Genomic DNA, 15,722 nt, shown 5'->3' on the forward strand with positions numbered 1-15,722 from the left:
TTTTCCCCTCTCTTCCTCTCTCTGTCTTTCTCTCCCCCTCTTCCTCTCTCTTTCTCTCTGTCTGTCTCTGTCTGTCTCTCTTCCCTCCCCCCCTCCCCCAGTCCAGGCCATCCCATCTCCCTCTCTCTGCCTGTTTCTTTGTCTGTCTCTGGGGGTGTGTGTGTAGGTGGGCAGATTTAGAGATGAGTAGGATGAAGCCCCTTCCCTCATGGAGTTTATAGCAGAGGGGAAAACGGACATACAGAACTAAGCGCATTCCTTGAAGACCCAACTCAAATGAAATCTCCCCTTTGAGACTCTTTCTTATTCTCTAAGCTGGAGGTAACCTCTCTCTCATCTGCCTTCCTAGCCCTTTGCATGAGTAACAGGGTGCACAACAGCACCTACTGTCCATGCATCATAATCCAATTTATATCCTAATTACCTGGGTCTCCTACCAGACTCAGAGGCCCTTGAGGACAGAGATGATGCCCTACTTATCTCTGGGTCTCCCTCAAGGACTTACTGCCATGAACTACACATAGCAGACCCTTAATAAATGTCTGTCAAATAGACAGTGAACAAAGGAGGAACTTGTGAATAACAATTAGAGCTGTCCAAGGTAGACAAGGCTGTCTCTGTAAGTGGGGAATTCCTTGTTCCTTGGAGATGCCCAAGCAGAGGATAGACAACTGTTTGGACACATTGAAAAAGGGAGTGCTGGGTGGTGTGGGTTGGACTAGGTGACCCTCGTGGGCCCTTCTAACTCGGGGATCCTACAATTTCTTTGATCTGTTAGGATATTTTGTTTCATGGCTAGAGGCAGCTCTATGTAACAATGGCTAGAGCCCTGGACTTGGTTGGAGTCAGGAAGAACTGAGTTCAAATTCAACTTCAGACATTTAGTAGGTGTGTGGCCCTGGGCAAGTCACTTAACCTCTATTTGCTTCAGTTTGCCTCATTTGTAAAACTGGGATCGTGACAGCCCTCTCATGATAACCTCTCAGGGCTGCTGTGAGGATCGGATGAGATATTTGTAAAATGTTTATAGTATGGTGCTCAGCACATAGTAGGTGTTAGGTAAATTCCAACTATTGTTCTGTTATTATTATTACTGTTGCTGTTGTGGATGAAGAATTCATGCATAGGTGACCAGTGAACTGGTGAATGAGGCTCTATACTTTCTGGGCAGTTCTCAGGAAGCAGACACAGTGTGTCGCTGAGACTGGACTTAAAGTGCTTTTATTGTAGTAGTGCTTTCCAAAGGTTGTGTTCCATTGGCACAGCCTGGGAGCGTTCAGGGATGTCAGAACAAAGCAAAGAAGGCCCCTGGTCCCCAGGGAAGGGCCCTAGTTCACTGAGGGAATTCACAGGAAGTTACCCAGGATGATCAGGGCCAGGGGGGCTGTGGGAATGTCCTTATCAAGGGGATCGTGAGGCCCCCCCACACCTGTGTTAATGTGGCATGGTTCTTCAAAGCAATTCATGCACATTTAGGGATGATGGCGGCCACAGGTGCACTTGGAACAGTCACTTTAAAAAAATACCTATGCTTGTGCTTAATTTGTTTATGATTATTATTGAGTCATTTCAGTTTTGTCCAACTCTTGGTGACCCCATTTGGGGTTTTCTTGGCAAAGATACTGGAGTGGTTTGCCCTTTCCTTCTTCAACCCATTTTACTATGAGGAACTGGGGCAAACAGGGACTTGCCCAAGGTCACACAGCTAGCAAGTGTCTGAGTCCAGATTTGTAAAGCACTTTGCATGTTAACTCATTGGAGCCTCACAATGATCTTGTAAGGTAGGTGCTATTATTATACACATTTTATAGATGAGGAAACAGAGTAACAGAGGGGTTAAGTGATATGCACAGCTAGTAAGTGTCTAAGACAGGATTTGAACTTGGGTATTCCTGGCTCCAAGACCAACACTCTATCACTGCAATGAGCTTATGAGCTAAAGGTGTAGGGACGCATTCTCACAGATCCCTTGAACTTGGGGTCCCCATCTCTCGGGGACCTCATTATCCAAATGGTCCATGTTTACTCTATCAGATTTCATCCCATCCCATTCAGTGACGAGGCCTCCCTCATCCCTGGGTCACGTTTCTCCAGTCACCTTTGGGAGATCGTCAACAAACTTCACCACCAGCTCCCCTTCTGTTCCTTCTTCATTCTCTCCTTCCTGGCTCTTCACAAAACCTGGGAAAATGTCAGAGAAGAGAGTGGGTTCTTGATGCAGGCAGGGCAAGAACCTGGCCGACAATCCTCTCCCTGGCACTGTGTCTAACCATGCCGAGATGCATTTTCCCTGTCTTCTCTGGAGGGGGTGGGGGGTATCTTAGGGTGATGGGCTTGGGCTGCTCCAGGGCTGCCCTTCTGGCCCTGTTTGGATGTGGATTCAGTTAGGAGTGCTTCAGCAGCACCATCTGACTATTTTTAGGAAATTGATTCTCCCTCCTCCCCTGCCCCCCATTTCTCAACAAACCTGGCACTGGGGAATCATCACATCCATGGACAAGATATGAGGAACATGACAGCCAGCTCTTCCCACAGCCACTCAATATAGCACTCTTCTGAAATTCCAATTTAAGCCTCCTAATATGCCGTTTCCATAGTAATCTATGCAAATGTCTATATACTTTATTAAAGTGTGCCCGCGCCTGCACGTGCACACGTAGTCACATTGTTTTCATAGCTCTCTTTGACATAGCTGTGGGCCAGGGTCGCCTTGAGGTCTGAGCAGGGAAATGACACTGGATAGTCATTTAGCTCCCTGTGACAATGGAGGACCAGGCTGAAGCCCAAAGGGAAGAAGGAAGGATCCTGAGCAAGGAGATTCACTGCTGGTACTCTCCATCCAGATGGGCCAGCCTTAGTGTTGGCAGCACAGATGTGCAACCCCCCACCACAATCACACCCCCTTTGGGAGGTGTCTTAGCTCAGCACCTCTGGGGAGGCTTTTGTCTCGATTTCTACTCTCCCCAACTAACAGAATTGGAAACCACATAGTCTCATTCTTCCTATGAAAGTCTCAGATGGGAATAGCTAGAAATTCACCCCCAAAAGGTGTTTCCCCAACACAGAATTTTTTTTCAAATGTTAAAAGATAAAGGGAGATGGGGTTACCCAGGGGTATATATATGGCTTAAGACTAATCCTTATCAGAAATGTGTTTTCATGCTGCCAGAAGGGGATAGAGAAAGCAACATTTTTCTTGGTTTGTCCAGGAAAGGGGAGGCTGATTGGGAGGGACCAGTCACTACAGCCAAGCCACCTCACCCCCACCAATACTGTCTGGAATTTAACTATTCTGGTTTCCAACCTCCACTTGAAGTTTGCCTTGAGATTATCCTCCATTGTTTTAAGGTGGGGATTCTTAATCTTTTGGGTGATTTTTACAGTCTGGTGGAACCTATGGAGCCCTTCTCAGAATAATTTTTTAAATGCATAAAATCAGATTATAAGGTTACAAAAGAAATGGGATGAAAGCACCCCAGATCTCTGCATCAGTGGAAGCTGCCTGTTAGCCTCTATCCCTGAGCCAACTGCTTTCCCCCTTGCTTGTTTGCTTGCCATCAGCGGCAGTAGTAGGCCAAATGTATGTGTGCCCAAGCCTGCAGGGAAATAGCAATGTCCTTACTTTCTAGGCAGCTGGAATGGAACTCCAGGTAGAATTTTGTCTGGGACTTTGTCTTCAAGGTAGCATAGCACTTCAGGAACTCAATCTGTCCTTGGGAGTCCACATTTCCAGGACCTGGAATTAGGGAGAATCCAATTCAAACAAAGAAATTTTTATCAAATGCCTTCTATGTACTGGGCACTGTGCTAGATGCTAGAAAAACAAATACAAAAACAAAATGCCTGCCCTCAAGGAGCTTCCATTCTCCTTGGGGAAGCCATCACAGGTTCACAAAGAAGTTAATGTAAGTGTAACCTGTAGTCCAGCGTCGGTACATGGTCCAAGACTGGCTTCATTCCATTAAGTATTTGGAGGTAAATTTCATAGAATTTAGGACTGAAAAGGACCTAGAGATCAAAAAGTTTTATGGGGAAACCAAGGTCAGTTAGATGAAGTGACTTGTCTAGGACTTATCCTTGTGTCAACGTTATCAAATATATTATTCAATATGAAATGATGCATAGTGGAGAAAGAGCTGAGCATGGAGTCAGGGAGACTCACCTTCCTGAGTTCAATTGTGGCCTTACATACTTCCTAGCTGTGGGACCCTGGGCAAGTCACTTTACCCTGCTTGCCCCAGTTTCCTCATCTGGAAAATGAGCTGGAGAAGAAAATGGTGAACCAAAGCAGTACCTTTGCCAAGAAAACCCCAGTTAGGGACACAAAGAGTCGGACACAACTGAAATGACTGAACCACAGAAAGAATTGATTGCTATGAGGAATTCAGAGGATTTTGAATGTACTGAGGCAAAGTGACACCAACAGAATCAAAAGGAAAAAAAAACACTACAGGGGGCGGAGCCAAGATGGCAGAGTAGAAGCAGGACCTTCCTGTGGCTCCGGCTTCCACCTTCCCCCATCCATGTAAAAAGGAACTCTAAACAAACTTTGGAGCTGCAGAACCCACAAAATGACACAGAGAAGCTAACCTCCTGCTTAGGACAACCCGGCAGGCCGGCAGGAATCGGCCAGCGCAGTGCTCTGGGAGCCAAGACCAGCCCCACGCTGAGGCTTTAGCCCAAGGGCGGGCCTAACCAGCCACAGCTGTGGTTGTTTCCAGATTTATCAACACATAGATGTGAAGGACAAAGTGAGAGGTCAGTGCAGTCTGGACTTTGGGACCAGTAAGTGGGAGAGTGTGGCTTTTGCCCCCCGGGGTGAGAAGCCACTGAGACACCAGCACAGCCAGCCAGTGCCACGTGGCAGCTTCAGCTCCTGGCCTGCAGAGTGTAGGGGGACTAAGCATCAGTCTGAGGGGTCATCGCTCTTGCTTTAACCTGCTTGGATCTGGATTGCTGTCTAGGGTGGAGGTCCTGGGGTGTGTGTCCAGCTTGCCAGAGCATGTGAAGACCTCAGAGAGGGCACCCATCTAATACCTCTGGCAGCTGAGAAAACCCCAGCGTTTGGGATGAAAGCTCCCCTGTCTGGTGGCAGAGTCCTACTGTGGCAAAAAGCCCAGGGGTCAAGTGACTGAGGGGCGACATGACCAGGCAAAGGAAACAAAGCAGACAGAAGATTCCAACATTACAGTCCTATTTTGGGGACAAAAAGGAGCAAAGCATGGAACAGGAGGAAAACAGTGAAGTCAGAACTCCTGCACCAAAAGCTTCAAAGGAAAATACGAGCTGGTTACAGGCCATAGGGGACTTTAAGAAGCAGATGAGAGAAGTGGAGGAAAAATTGGGAAGAGAAATGAGAACAATGGAAGAAAATTATGAAATGACAGTCAACAGCCTGACTGAGGAAAATAATACCTTAAAAAACAGACTGACTTAAATGGCTAAAGAGGCTCAAAAAGGCAATGAGGAGAAGAATGCCTTAAAAAGTCGAATTTGCCAGATGGAAAAAGAATCTCAAAAGCTCACTGAGGAGAATCATTCCTTCAGAATTAGATTGGAGCAAATGAAGCTAATGACTTTATGAGAAATCAAGATGCTGTTAAACAGATCCAAACAAATGAAAGAATAGAAGGCAATGTGAAATATCTCATGGGAAAAACCACTGACCTAGAAAATAGATCCAGAAGAGATAATTTAAAAATTATTGGACTACCTGAAAGCCATGAGCAAAGTAAGAACCTAGAAATCATCCTCCAGGAAGTTCTGAAAGAAAACTGCCCTGATGTTTTTTAGTACAAGAGGGCAAAATAGAGGTTGAAAGAATCCACGGATCACCTCCTGAAAAAGATCCCAAAAAGAAAACTCCTAGGAATATTATAGCCAGGTTCCAGAATTCCCAGATCAAGGAGAGAATATTACAAGCAGCCAGGAAGAAAAAATTTGAATATTGTGGAAACACAATCAGGATAACCCAGGATCTGGCAGCTTCTACACTGAGGGATCGAAGGGCTTGGAATATGATATTCCAGAGGTCAAAGGAGCTGGGATTAAAACCAAGAGTCACCTACACAGTAAAACTGAGTATCATGTTTCAGGGGAAAATATGGTCATTCAGTGGAATAGAGGACTTTCAAGCATTCTTTCTGAAAAAACCAGAGTTGAATAGAAAATTTGACATTCAGATACAAGAAGCAAGAGAAGCATGAGAAGGTAAACAGGGAAAAGAAATCATAAGCAACTTATCAAAGTTGAACTATTAACATTCCTATGTGGAAAAAAACAATAATTGTAACTTATGAAACTTTTCTCAGTAGTTGAAGGGATTAGAAATATATATATATATATATATATACATATATATATGTCTATATGGGCACATGAATACATATGTGAATGTGTGTATATATGTTTACAGGTATACATAGAGGGCACAGGACCAATTTAACAGGAAGGGATGATACTTAAAAGGTGAAATGAAGAGGTGAGAGAGGAATATAATGAGAGGAGATTGGGAGAGACAGAATGGGATAAACTATCTCATACAAAAGAGGCAAGGGAAAATGGTTACAATGGAGGGGAAGAATAGGAAGGCAAAAGGGAATGGGTCAAACTTATTCCCATTGAATTTGGCTTGAGAAAGGAATGAAATACACACTAAATAGGGTATCTTACCCTCCAGGAGAGTAGGGGGGGAAGGGGATGAGAGGGGGGATGATGGAAGAGAGGGCAGGCTGAGGGGAAGGGAAGTTGGAAGCACCCACTTTTGAAAAGGGACAGGATCAAAGTAGAGAATAGAACAAGTGGGAGGTGGGATAGGAGGGAGGGAAATATAGTCAGTCTTTTACAATATATCTGCTATGTTATTGTTTTGCATTAGCCACACATGTACAACCTATACTGAACTGCTTATCTTCCCAGTAAGGGTGGGTGACATGGAAAGTTTTGGGGGGATGGGTAGGGGTAAAACAGGGAGAAAATTTGTAACTCAAAATCAGGCGGAAATGAATGATGTAAATCAGAAGTTAATAAAGCATTAAAAAAAAAACACTACAGCTACAACAATATAGCTAGGTGGCTCAGTGGATAGAACACTGGATCTGGAGTCAGAAAGACCTGAATTCGAATCCTGCCTCACTAGCTGAGTGACCCTGGCCAAGTCACTTCGTCTGTTCGCTTTTTCCCCACTGGTAAAATGAGAGTAATAATAGCACCTCCCCCACCCCCAGTTTGTTGTTTGTAAAGCATTCTGCAAAGCTTACAGCATTATATAAATGGTGGTTATTATTACTAACAGTAATAAAAATAACAAATGAAAACCCTTTAGGGGTGGTGTAACTTTGAGTAAAGGAAAAATCAATGAGCAGTCAATCACTGAGCACTTTTTAAGGGTTTCTATGAGCCAGGCACTGTGTTTAAACTCAAACAAGCCCTTCCCTCAAAGATGGTCCCAGAGGACAGACAGTGAAGCACAGTGGTGCCCTCCCTCTGGTACCGGAGAGGAAGGTTATCGCCCAGGCACAATGGTGGGTGGATTCTCAGATATCACTTCACTGGTCTTTATTTGCTTGACTGTTTTTCTTTGTTTCAAAGGGTGGCTCAATCCACAGGGGAGGCATAATGTTTTCCAAAATTACTAAGATGTGAAGATAAAAGGCAATGAGACATTTTTAAAAAGACGAAATCTCCTACAATCAGATTCTGTCTTGTATAAATAGGCATCTGAAACAGGGTTTCTGAGCCCTGCTCAGCTCTGTTTCTGGACAGATCTTGTCAAGAGGCACTGAGAGAACCATTGGGGTTAGCACGGCGGGAGTTAAGGCTAAGTAAGGAAAGGGGTGCCAGATCATGGCTGCTTGCCAGACTAGGCTGCGCACATTCTAGTCCTTCTCTCTGGTCCTGGGACACTTCCCACTTCAAGTCAAGAAAGAATGAGAAAGGGAGACAGTCCACCTTGACTTTAGGAATGTCTGACAAAATGCCATATTAGAAGCTGGGCAGCACCGTGAATAAAGTACTGGCATTGGGGTAAGAAAGACGTGGGTTCAAATCCTGCCTCAGGAACTTACTAGCCATATGACCCTGGGTCTGTCCCAGCTTCTGTGTGCTTCAGTTTCCTCATCTGTAAAATGAGGGGGCTGGACTCAGTGGTGTCCAAGGGCCATTCCAGTTTAGGTCTATGGTCCTATGATTTGGGTTTAAATTCCAAATTCTGACACTGTGTGATAAAAAAGGCCAATTCCATCCTCTTTCTAAGCCCTAGTTCCCGCTTTTCTATAATAAGGAGGGTTCGACACATTCTATCAGGTTCTAAGTCCATGATTATATGACTCAAAGGCTTGTAACTGCAATGTTAGTCATTATTGATCAGATTGTTCAGATGAGGAAACAGGCACAGAGGAGAAATGTGCGCTTGCCTGGCCTATGAGTCAGCTTATCCAGGTGGAAGCCAGGTGCTCCAAGGCCCAGCCCAAGACACTCCCCCTGCATGGAGTAGCCTACTCTGAAGGGGCAGGACTTCATCAAAAGCAACAGATTTGTGCTGGAGGAGACCTGGAAAGCCCCTGGTCTGAAACCCAGTGTTTACTCAGGCTCCTGCAAATCTGGTTCTTCACCTTTTGGTATAGAGATTCAAATACTCCACCTTGTCCAGGGTTATAGGAAGGAAAGAATTTTGGACAATCTTAAAGTCCTGTAGAAATGAGAGTTACAATTATTCCCTTCAAATTCATATGACTTCATGCGAAAGAAAACAGAAAATGTGCCTAGTCACTGACCATTCTTGGAAACAAACTGGGAGGTGACCCCTGCTTCAAATGTGGCAAAGACAGGACTGTGGTCACTCGTCATGATGTCACTGGTGCTACCTGGAAAGGGAAAAAGGAAAAATTGGTGTTCATGTGAATATGGCAGGTGTTTATGTGCATGCGCAGAAACATGTCTGTTCAGTACCAAGGACAGCGCCAGGTTCAAGTGTCTTGTTAATTCATTTTTCACACCATTCCCAGGGTAGCTAATCTTTGAGACAGAATGAAACTGCTCAAATGGCAGCCTCTTCAGGACCCAAGTGAATCAGGTGGGCATCAAAGGCTCTACCCTGAAGCTCAAGGACCCTAAACAAAAGTCAAAGTCTACTCAGGGTGAGCACATGTAGATGACACACCCCAGCCTTGCTCCCTAGTCTTCCAGACTTGGAAAGAAGAAGCTTCACCATTTGGACAGAAGAAATGAGTTATCATCATTGCATAGAACCATGGAAGTGGCTGTCAGGGGAAAGCCAGAGGCCTATCCTAGGGGGATCTGAAGGCTCTCTAGACACTCCTCCTCCCCACCTATCCCTTGGCAGTTCTTGACCTCCAAGTACCAGTCCAAGTATGAAGCAGATGTTCTGTAGAAATTGTAGAGAGGACCAAGCCCCCTGGGTCTGAACATATTTAAAAATCACACCCTGGGGTAATTCTGGGCTCTCCCAGGAGAACCTTAGAATGACAGCAAGGGGGCTATCAGCCTGGATACTCTCATATGGGTCCATTAGGGAAAACTGCAGCTGTGATGTAGTAGAATTTCAGCAATGCATTTGACAACATCTCTCAAGGCATTCTTACACACAAGATAGAGAGAGTGAGCTAGCAGTAATGTAGTTAGGTGGGTTCAAAACTGGTTGAAGGACCACACCCAAAAAATAGCGATGAATGGATTGATATATATCTGGAGGAAGGTTGTAGAGGAATCTGTCCTTCCAGCTTCTGATAAACATTTTTTTTTTGGTGACAGAATATGAGTCTACCCAGCAGGTGATGACGCATATTAAAACCCACACTATTTGCAGTTCTACTTATGTAAAATATGGCATTGGTTCCATGTAGTAAGATTTGAATACTGTGACTATTTCATGGAATTCATTATTTGTACAATAGAGACCTGGCCATACTTAACTAATGGTTGTTGGTTGAGGGGATAAAAGCATGTCTTTTGTTTATCAAAATACACCTGCCCCAAAGCTTCAAGGAACAGCTGATGTGGATGGTGATAGATTTTTACAAGATCCCAATAGACTAGAATAATGAGCTGAACCAAAGATGAAATCTAATCAGGAAACTAGAGGCCCATGACTGCCTAGTGTGTGCATGCTGAAATATGCACATGCCTCAACTCAACTCCAGTGTAGCCCTCAGAAATAGTAGAAATGATCAGTGAGATTAATATTCAATGTTCCAAGAATTCCTCACTAAATGCTCAGGTTCTCACTCACCAGCCATAGGATTCTAGTCTAAAATGAGCAGGTTATTTTTTTTCAAACCAAAGGTTCAGAAAGATAAGTATTTCTCCCTTTACTGTATTTAAACTTTAGGCTCAAGATATATTTTAAATGCTTCTCAATAGTTAATATATATTATTTTATGCATTTGTAGTTCTTATGGTAAAATGGTCTTTTCCCCATTCACTTGATTTAAACCAATTTGTATCTTAATTCACATGGTGATTTCATTGGTGTAGAAAACTTCTAGCGTGGAAATTCCCTCTACCACTGCAGAATGGTGACTCATCTAAAACTTATCTCTGAGAGTTGTTCAGGATGCAGAGAGTTGGGTGACAACCAGGATGTGTCAGAGATAGACTGATCTAGGAGTGACTATGCCATGCTTTACAAAGACAAATTTGCTCTTCTCTAAAAAAAAATATCTCAACAATACAGACTTGTTATGGAGCCATTGAACCAGAGAGATCTTCTCTCCCTTCTCCTTCCCCTCCCTGCTTTGGTTTGGAACCATGACTTTTTTTTGCCATAGGCAAGTCCTGTGGAATAACTTCCTTCATTGTCTCAGATCAGCACCTACTTGGAAACTTACAGTTTTAGCAAGCTACTGCCTTTATCCCAAATTAATGACTTTTTAGCTCATTAACTTATAGGCAGGTAAGTGGCACAGTGGATAGAAGACTGGGTTCAGATTCAGGAAGATGAGTTCAAAGCCAATTTCAGAGACTTACTAGTTGTGTGACCCTGGGCAAGTCATTTAACCTGCCTGCCTCAGTTTCCTCATTTGTAAAATTGTGATAACAATAGTAGCTACCTCCCAGGGTTGTTCTGAATATCAAATGAGACAATATTTGTAAAGTACTTAGCACAATGATCATGTACATTAAATGCACATAGTAGGCACCAAATAAAAGCTAGCTACTTGGTGGTCAGTTAGGTCCCTTAACATCTCCACCGCTAAAGTAGAATTGTAGGTGTTTCTCTGATTTGCCATGCGGGCAGACTTGAGGCTCTGAGAGGTGTCATAAAAGACTGTTGGAAGTGGGCTGACCTTAGAGCTCTTTGCTTCCCTTGCCCTGGGCTATGCGCAATGCTCAGGCTGGCTCCACCCTGAGTCTACTCACCATAGGACTGACACACCACGTGCACGAGTGGATAGGATTTCCAGAGTACACGATCACACCAAGAAGGTAAGTTGTATTTCATCTGCCAAGAAAAAAGAGGAAAAACCATCTTCAAAGAATCCTTTTCCTATTTTTCATTGGAAAACGAGAAAATAAAGTTGGCACGAATCATTGCTATTGGGGATTTATAGGTGGCACAGTGGACAGAGCACTGGGCTTGGAGTCAGTAAAACTCATCTTGAGTTTAAATCTGGCCTCAGACATGTACTACCTGTGTGACCCTGGGTAACTTACTTCACTCTGTTTGCCTCAGTTTCCTCATCTGTAAAATGAGCTGGAGAAGGAAATGATGGCCAACCATCCTGGCATGTCTGCCAAAAAAAGATCCCCAAATGGGTCAAGAGGGCTCTGACATGCCTGAAATGAGTCAACAAAAACAGGAACTGGCCTTCTCATCCACAGGGGCTCCAGCTTGGGGACAATTCACAAGCATCTGATTTCTTGTGGAGCCATAGGATGCGAAGCTGGGATCATTCAGTCCACCTCTTCTCCTTCATTGTGCAGATGAAGAAAGTAAGACGCAGAGAGTAACCCAGTGACTTAGCCAAGGTCACAAAGGGAGTTGGGGGCAATCTGGAATCTGGAACCAGGCTGCCTGACTGCAAATCCAACACCCTTTCCATTACTCCATAATCCCTCACCATCATGTTCTCTAGATGCTCTGCATCTTCCCAGCCTAGAGCATGGGCTCTTGGAGTCATAAGACCTGGGTTCAAATTCCACCTCTGACACTGACCACCTACCCATGTGACCCTGGATTAATCACTTCACTTTCCTGGGCTTAAGTTTCCCTACCTGTAAAATCAGGGTCCTTCTGGCTCATCATCTATATTTTTATAACATTGTCACTTGACCTCCATGGGCTTCTAAGCTTCTTTATCTGTAAAGTTAGGGTTTGGGCTGGACCTTGGAATGTCCCTCCCATCCCTTGGTCTATGACTATAAAGGGGCTTCTCTTAGTTTGGTGACATTGGGCGAGAGGAGGTGGCAGAGATCATAGATCTGGGGCTGGGGGATCACTGAGGACATTTAGCCCAACCACCTTTATTTCACACAAGAAGAAATGGAGGCTTAGACAAATTTAGTGACTTTCCCAAGGTCACACATAGAATCCTAGATCTTGAGCTGGAAAAGACCCCAGAGGCCATCAGATACAGCCCCTTCCCTGCCTTTTACTGATAAGGAAGCAAAAGCCTGGAGAGGCGAGGGTCCAAGGTCACACAGGCCAAATCTGACATTTGAACCCAGGGCCCCCAACTCTCTCTCCAATGCTTTTTTCTGCATTTTTCTTTTCATTCTGGAAATGACAGTGGAAGGGGCACCTACCCCCGTGGTCTTCTGCTTGGTGTAGGCATACTTCTCTCGAGTGTGTCTTTCAAAGCGGTAGGTGGGAGCGAAGGTGATCTCTTCCTCCTCTGAAAGAGAGGGGCCTGCCTGAGAACTGAGGGCAGGTCTCCTGCTCCCACTGCTCCCCCAGCCCAGAAGTGGCGCCTCTTACCGAAATGCAGGAAGACCTTGTGCTCTTTGCGCTCCATGAGGAGCTGGTCATGCAGCAGCAGCTCGGAGAATTGCTGCTGTCTGATCTTCTGGATGATGTCCTCTGCTTCCTGGGAGGAAGAGGATGTGGCCATTATGGAGGTGCTTGGCTCCTGCCTGGGCGCTCCTGGCTGGGGCAGCCCTGGAGGGGGGGGAGGGAAGCCCTGGGGGGCAGCCCTGAGAGGTGTAGCCCTGACTGGGGCAGCCCTGGGGGGGAGGGAAGCCCTGGGGAGCATCCTGGGCTGGGCATCCCTGGCTGGGGTAGCCCTAGCTGGGTGGCCCTGGGGAGGTCATCCTGAGGCCTGAAACTGCTCTACCTGCAGCCAGGTTTCACTGTGTGTGGTGGGTGGAGTTCTCATTTCTTTTTCTTTTTGAGGGAGAAGGCAGGGCAATTGAGGTTAAGTGACTTGCCCAAGGTCACATGGCTAGTAAGTATTAACTGTGCCATTGAGCCACCCCAAGGGTTCTCATTTCTATTCATGCCCTGAGGTTTTGCTGTTGTACCAGGAACCGCAGCAAGGCCTTGCAGGGTCCTCCTCAGAGGCAGCCTGGAAAAGAGTCTAAAACGCATGCCCTGCAGTCTGAAAACCTGGCAGCCTTCTCATGGCCTTCTTTGTATTCCCAGAGCTCAGCTCAGTACCTGGCACATCATAGGCATTTAATAAATGTTTATTGACTGACTGACTAACCAGGCTTTAAGTCCTGATGCAGACACATAGCTCTGACTGGCAAGTCTTAGGGTCATAGGGCTGGAAGTGACCTCCAAGACAACCTAGTTCAGACATTTTCATTTTTGTTGTTCAGTCACTTCAGTCATGTCTGACTCTCCATGATCCCATTTGGGGTTTTCTTAGCACAGAGGGCTTTGCCATTTCCTTCTATGGTTCATTTTACAGATGAGGAAACTGAGGCAAACAGGGTTAAGTGACTTGCCCAGGGTCACACAGCTAGTAAGTGTCTGAGGCTAGTTTTGAACTCACAAAGATGAGTCTTCCTGATTCCAGGTTCTATCCACTACACCACCTAGCTGCCCTGTTCTCATTTTACAGATCAGAAAACTGAGACCCAGAGAAGAAAATGAGATCACAGAGCTGGAGACCTCATGGCAATCTAGTCCAACTTTCCTCATTTTACAGATGAAGAGCAGGGAGGATAAGGGACTTCTCCAAGGTCACATTCACCCAGGTAGTCAGGATGACAGCACTTTGAAAATCCAAAGCAAATGGTCTACAACAACAAGGTTATTGTTCCTTGCAGAATCTAAGGGCTGTCAGGGATCTCCGAGGCAGGAGGGAGTAAGGCGGTGCTGTGGAGAGGGCATTCAGGGTTCTCAAGCCTGGCCCCAGACTCTTACTGGCTGGGTGACCCTGAACAAAGCACTCTGCCTCATCTTCCACATGGAATCAGAATGGCATCCACCTCACCGACTTTTGTGAGGACCAGATGAGATCAGAGATGGAAAACACTCTGCAAACATTAAAGTTGTGATGGCCAACAGCGTCCATAGTGCTGGACAAGAATCCAGGCTCCACCTCAGCCTGGCAGGGCAGCCTTCTTTGGCTTGGCTCCTCCCAGAGCTCTGGAGGGATGCCCGTGGGCGCTGCCAGGGATAAGGCGTGGCCGCCTCTCCCCACTGGACTTGGTCCTAGCCATGGGAAGGTGGGGGCAGGGGCTGGCCTGGAACAGGGGCTTCCTCACCGAGGGCGGCAGCTCCAGTCGATAGTTCAGGTCCCCCAGCCAGAAGAGGTGCGTGAAGCGATGAGTGATGTTGAAGGGACTTAGCTTCTTGTCTCCCAGGGCCAGGAATCGAAGGATGCTCATGTAGTTCTGATTCCGCCTGAGGGAGGAAGAGACACAAGCAGCTTGGTGCCTGGCCAACACTGAGCACCTTAGCCAGGGAGCTCCTGGGCACAGTGGAGGGCACCCTCGGGGGAGCCAGGGAGGGGGGGCCCTACTCTGCTTCTTGGGAGTCATCAGGACCTCTACTGCCTTGAGTGTCTCTCTTGAACTGGGCAGCCACTTCCAGGGCTGAAGCTTTGGGGTTGGACAGAGCCAGGTCACTAGCAACATGACAGGATCAGGGACCTGGAGGTCAAGTCCAACTTCCTCATTTTATAGATGTGGAAACTGAGGCACAGCCAGGGTCCCTCAGCTAGGATGGATCTGAGGGGAGCCTTCCTGACTTTGCCTTCCCATCTATTACACCCTAAGTCTCTCATGAAAATGCACTCAAATACAACTCCAAAGGGTCTGTCTCTAGCTGAGCTCCTCAGGGACTGAAGAGGCAATCAGCTTTAGTTAGGAAACAAAAGGTCATTGTGAATGGAAGTTCCTTGAGGGCAGGGTCTATACATTTTTTTTAATCCCTAAGTATCTCACACATTCTCCAGCACATATTAGATATTATATAATGTTTGTTAGCTTTGAATTTGGAAGGGCATCCAATCTGGATTTTTCCCTTTATCATTTGGTCATTGTTCAGTTGGGTCCTAATCTTCATGACCCCATTTGGGGTTTTCTTGGCAAAGATACTGAAGAAGCTTGCTATTTCCTTCTCCAGCTCATTTTATAGCTGAGGAACTGAGGCAAACAGGGTGAAGTGACTTGCCCAGGGTCACAAAGTTAGTAAGTGTCTGAGGCTGGATTTGAACTCAGGTCCTCCTGACTTCAGGTCTAGCACTCCATTGCACCAACTAGCTGAATCACTTCCCCTGCCTCCCCACCATCAATGAAACTGGGTTTTTAGG

At 45.8% G+C, this 15,722-nt stretch overlaps 1 protein-coding gene across 2 annotated transcripts in view; it reads right to left on the reverse strand.

Annotated features, from left to right (window-relative positions):
• INPP5D (inositol polyphosphate-5-phosphatase D) overlaps positions 1 to 15,722 on the reverse strand; it is a 131,644-nt gene that overhangs the window by 24,893 nt on the left and 91,029 nt on the right. For both annotated transcript variants that reach the window (XM_069103226.1, XM_069103225.1), the window contains exons 15-21: positions 14,674 to 14,812; positions 12,938 to 13,046; positions 12,766 to 12,854; positions 11,380 to 11,461; positions 8,775 to 8,864; positions 3,623 to 3,736; positions 2,099 to 2,181 (exon numbers count right to left, since the gene is read on the reverse strand). In XM_069103226.1, coding sequence (XP_068959327.1) covers positions 2,099 to 2,181; positions 3,623 to 3,736; positions 8,775 to 8,864; positions 11,380 to 11,461; positions 12,766 to 12,854; positions 12,938 to 13,046; positions 14,674 to 14,812 — 706 coding nt within the window. The remainder of the gene's footprint in view (positions 1 to 2,098; positions 2,182 to 3,622; positions 3,737 to 8,774; positions 8,865 to 11,379; positions 11,462 to 12,765; positions 12,855 to 12,937; positions 13,047 to 14,673; positions 14,813 to 15,722) is intronic.

This window comes from Petaurus breviceps, unplaced genomic scaffold, assembly GCF_028583685.1.
Source record: "Petaurus breviceps papuanus isolate PSGF00001 unplaced genomic scaffold, PetGlider_PUasm1.0 567, whole genome shotgun sequence".
Lineage (NCBI taxonomy): Eukaryota > Metazoa > Chordata > Mammalia > Diprotodontia > Petauridae > Petaurus > Petaurus breviceps.